General features: G+C 26.7%; 1 protein-coding gene across 3 annotated transcripts in view; it reads right to left on the bottom strand.

Annotated features, from left to right (window-relative positions):
- The window catches only part of Septin2 (septin 2), a 49602-nt gene that overhangs the window by 20620 nt on the left and 23982 nt on the right, over positions 1–5000 (bottom strand). For all 3 annotated transcript variants that reach the window (XM_043028868.2, XM_043028866.2, XM_043028867.2), the window contains one exon: positions 2009–2126. In XM_043028868.2, the coding sequence (XP_042884802.2) occupies positions 2009–2126 (118 nt within the window). The remainder of the gene's footprint in view (positions 1–2008; positions 2127–5000) is intronic.

The following is a 5000-nucleotide window of genomic DNA, read 5'->3' as shown; positions in this document are numbered from 1 at the left end:
TCACACCATCAAATCATTCTCTCTCACCCACACACTGACTCACACACAACACCCTCCCACTAACTAAAATACTATGTAAATTTATATATCTATAAAGAATTCACATAAAAATCACAGTAAGTGCACATAACAGAATTAATAACATGCACTAAAGAAAGGGAGAAACTTGCGACGTTTCGAAATTTTCATGAAGTTCCTCTTCAGGCAGAAAGCTATCCAAAAAATAAATAGAGGGACGTAAATTTAGACAAGAATATATATAGAGAACGGCATGACATGTAGTGAACAAGGGCTGACTAAGGTACACAGAAGGTGTTTTAGGTCAATTAATTAGGGAAAGCTTTTTACTAAAAAAGGAGGTAAGATCATCAACCCTTGGACCAGCACCCAATTTACTATGGGATCTGTTTAAATTAAAAGAGATTCAAGGCATCTTTCTATCAGATGCTTTAGACGATTTTGTGAATTAATTGATCATTATTCCATTTTAATTGATGACCGGCATCACGATGTCGAATATAAAACAAGCATTCTATTCCTCGCGTAAACCTTGAACATCGCGTTTATGATTCACTTATTCTCTTTTCAACTCTCTACCCGTTTCAACTAATGTAGAACTTCGGACATTCATTGCAAGGAATAGCGTAAATGCCAGAAGACGTGCCAAGAGTAGCGCTGGACGCATTGTGTTTAATCAAAGATTTCGAAACGTGTTAGGATAAGTGAGAAAACGATATCGATGTCCACTTTTTTAAGAACTGAGTTGTCATCGAGTGGACTGATTAAATGGAAAGAGTAAGTTACCGGACCTATACGTACGGTGACTTTAGTTGCGAATAAAATTGGATTCGAAAACTTAGGCTAACAAGATTTTAAAGACTCAATAATGAAGCTAAGTTCTCTGCAATAAACTCATTATCACTGATCCTATCTGCTCTAAGAACATAGTCAAGGCTACGATTTCTTAATGGATAAGGATGATTGAGAAAAATGAAGATAATTAGAGCAAGGGACGTGGGTTTCGGTAAACTGAAAAACTTTAAAATACCCGTTGAAAATTATGCAACATTATATCTAGAAAGGGTTAAATTTACAGCATTTTCCATTTACTATGCTGAATTTAAGGGTACGTGGCAAGAGTGTTAAGACTACACAAAAAATTGTCGAAATCCGGACGGTTTACAGGCCACATAGAAAAAATATCATCAACGTAAATTATATAAATATAAATATATATAAATATAAAAATGTGTGTTTATATATATATAAATATAATTATATATATATATATATATATATATATATATATATATATATATATAAACATATGTATATATATATATATTATATTATATATATTTATATATATTTATCTATATATGTAGATATATATATATAAATATATATATATATATATATAAATATATAAATACATATATATATAAATTATAAATATATTGATAAAATATATATTGTTTAATATATAAAATATATATATATATATAATATATATTTATATATATATATATATATATTTATAAATATAGACATATATGTACTATTAAATATATATATATATATTTATATATATATATATATATATATATATTTATATATATACTATATATATAGATATGTATATATATATATATATATATATATATATATTTATAAAAAAAAATTATATATATTTATATATATATATAAATAAATATATATATACATATATATATATATATATATATATATATATATATATATATATTTATGTTCCCCAGGTAAGATTCCCTGAGATATGTAAAGTTGTACATGTAGTTCCTCCAAGTTGTAATGCTTGGGAATCATTGGTATAAATATATCTATTTTTTAAAAATTATCAAGTCAACACAGATAAAAAATGAAAAGGGATAGCTTCTTTACTATTATAATAATAATGAGAATAAAACAATAACAATAACTGATGAATATATCAAACTCAAAATTATCATCAATGAGCATAGTAACATACCAATGCACAAGATGTTGAAAGTAAAGCCATTCTGAGTGGACTTGGATACAAGCTGGTCTGGCAGCGAGTCAAATCCAACATGACCATTAAGTTTCAAGGTACGGATCTTCTCCTCAACCTGTAACATGACCAAAAAGAGTATAAGTGGTACAAAAAAAAGGATTAACATATAAATATAATTCTTTTGTTAGAGAAAATTCAAGTGCACCCAGAGCCAGAAAAAAGGTGATGCAATTTGTAAAAGGGAAGTGAGAAAATAAATATTTTCACAACTATCAATTCTAATAAAAACATCGAGTGAAACACTATACAGAATAAAAACAAGCACCCAAACCTCTATGGATGTAATTATCTCTGACTGTCTACCAAGCTGGGTAGTATTAAGGAGAACTTGGGGTTTGTGCAGTACATAAATATAATTGTCATTTTGAAGTGCTGGAGGTACATCATTTATTGGTTGTGTTGTGAAGGCAGGTGTAAAAGTACTGTGCTGCTCCTGATACCACAACACAGAGTCAAGTAAGCTTTCTGCAAAATTGCCAGGTTTTAAGTCTTTCAATAAATTTAAACAGTCATCAAAATTCACTTCAGCCATTTTGAGATTTAACAATGTTACTAATTAAGGTTATAACACTAATAAAGAAAACACTAAGGATATCAATAATTTTTATCCTGTCAAAAGAAAATATTCTTTCAACAATGCTTTATCCACAGAATATGCCTCCCCTTCACTGGATGGCTCTACACTGCCTCGCTATGACTAAATGCTGTCACCTTCAAAATGTCTGCTCCAGTCCCCTGACAAAGGTCCCATGACAAAGGTCACACTGGCATTTGTGTGTAATATCCAATTTTTTTTTCATTTAAACAAATGGGACACTGTTTTGTCTATAAAACAAACAAACATGCAATATCTATTATCATTCTAAGTATAAAAAATTAATTACAATCCAATTATCAATTATTTAAAGTCACAAAACACTGAAAATGATTGTCCCCTCCCAAAATGCAAGGAAGAACTTTGTAACATATGGGTGAGGAAATCTTAGAACATGTCTCATATTAATTGATATTATGTACGCTGGTATCCTGTTTATGTTTATTCCAAATTTTCAATTATGAGATTTTCTGTACTTAAGACCAATAGGTCCGCATCTGGTTGTGTATTGTTGCTTCATGAAGCAATGGCTTTCTTTCCTGCTGTTGCTAGGAGAGAGTGGTGCCATCTGTTTTTGACTAAACATATCTTAGTGTATATTATGGTAGATATAATAACTATAATGATAACCAAAATCATCAGTCATCAAATAAAAAACACTACACTTGTTAAGCATCAAATACACTATGACAACAAATATATTTTGATGCCCACCCACAATGGGATAAAACATTGAATGCTAAGGAAAATTCCCAGATACCAGTCTATATTTGCAAGTTCTCAAATGCCATATCACAAATTATGACAGCAGAAACAATTGAATCTTAATCTACTTACAAAACCAAACCGAACAAAACATCTTACTTTGCTTTTGTTATAACCTATGATGATTTACCATGCTTTAATGATTACAAAAAATTATGCAGCATACATTTTCTCTCAATGATATCTACATGTATCATTTCATCATAATGCTTGAAATGTATTAACCCTCTCTGGACGGGTGGTACAGTACTGTACGGCGCATTCAAAAGCCCAGTGGCCGGGCGGCACAGTATTGTGCCAGCCATTCAATTGATTTAGGCCTAATAATTCAAACACCCAGCATTAGGACATTCAAGGCTGGAATGCTCCCGTCGTAAGTGGGTTAATGAAACAGTGATATTTGCTTTTACTGGAGCATGAACAAGGCAAGATTTAATAATGAAAATAGTCTTCAATGCATTTATGAAATAAACTGGCCTTCTCAAAAATGAGTATACTTTATGCACAGAACAGATAGAGCAGACCCCTATGCCCCATCCTGTTTTCCATACGTTTACCCATCCCATCACGACCCTCACATACTAATTTGTTCCACTAGTAATTGAGTGGCGGTAATATATATATATATTATATATTTATATATATATATATATATTTATATTATTATATATATATTGTATATATATATATATATATAATATTTATATATATAATATGCTTATTATATATATGTATATATCTATATTATATTATATATATATATATATTATATAAATATGTTATATCTATATATATATTTATTATGAGTAGATATTAAATATATATATTATATATATATATATATATGTGTATTATATAAATATATATATAAATATATATATATATATATATATATATCTATAATGTATCGTCTATACTATATTAATGTATATATATATGTATTATAAATGTATGTATATATATGTTATATTATGACAGTATATATATATATGTATATATCTTATGTATATATATATATGTATTATATATATATTTATTTATATATATATATGTATATATATGTATATATATATATATATACATGTATATATATAAATACATATATATATATATAAATACATATATATATATACATATATACATATTTTATAAACAAATATACATATATATACACACACATATATATATATATATATACATATATATATATATACATATATATATATACATATATAAAAATACTTATATAAATATATGCATATATATACATATACATATACACAAATATATATACATATACATATATATACATATTCATATACATATATATACACATATATACATATGTATATATAGATATATATACATATGTATATATACACATATATTTACATATATCGTATACATATATTTACATATATGTATACTTTTATATACATATATGTAACATATATATATATCTATATATATATGTATACATAGTATATATATATATCATATTTGTATAAATATTTATGCTATCTACATATATATATGATATACATTATGTTGTGTGTGTAGATGTAAATG

Source organism: Penaeus japonicus, unplaced genomic scaffold, assembly GCF_977035675.1.
Source record: "Penaeus japonicus unplaced genomic scaffold, GWHDUDI00000001_assembly GWHDUDI00000018, whole genome shotgun sequence".
NCBI lineage: Eukaryota > Metazoa > Arthropoda > Malacostraca > Decapoda > Penaeidae > Penaeus > Penaeus japonicus.
The sequence above is the reverse complement of the archived record's forward strand: the minus strand, read 5'-3'. Positions and strand labels throughout refer to the sequence as shown.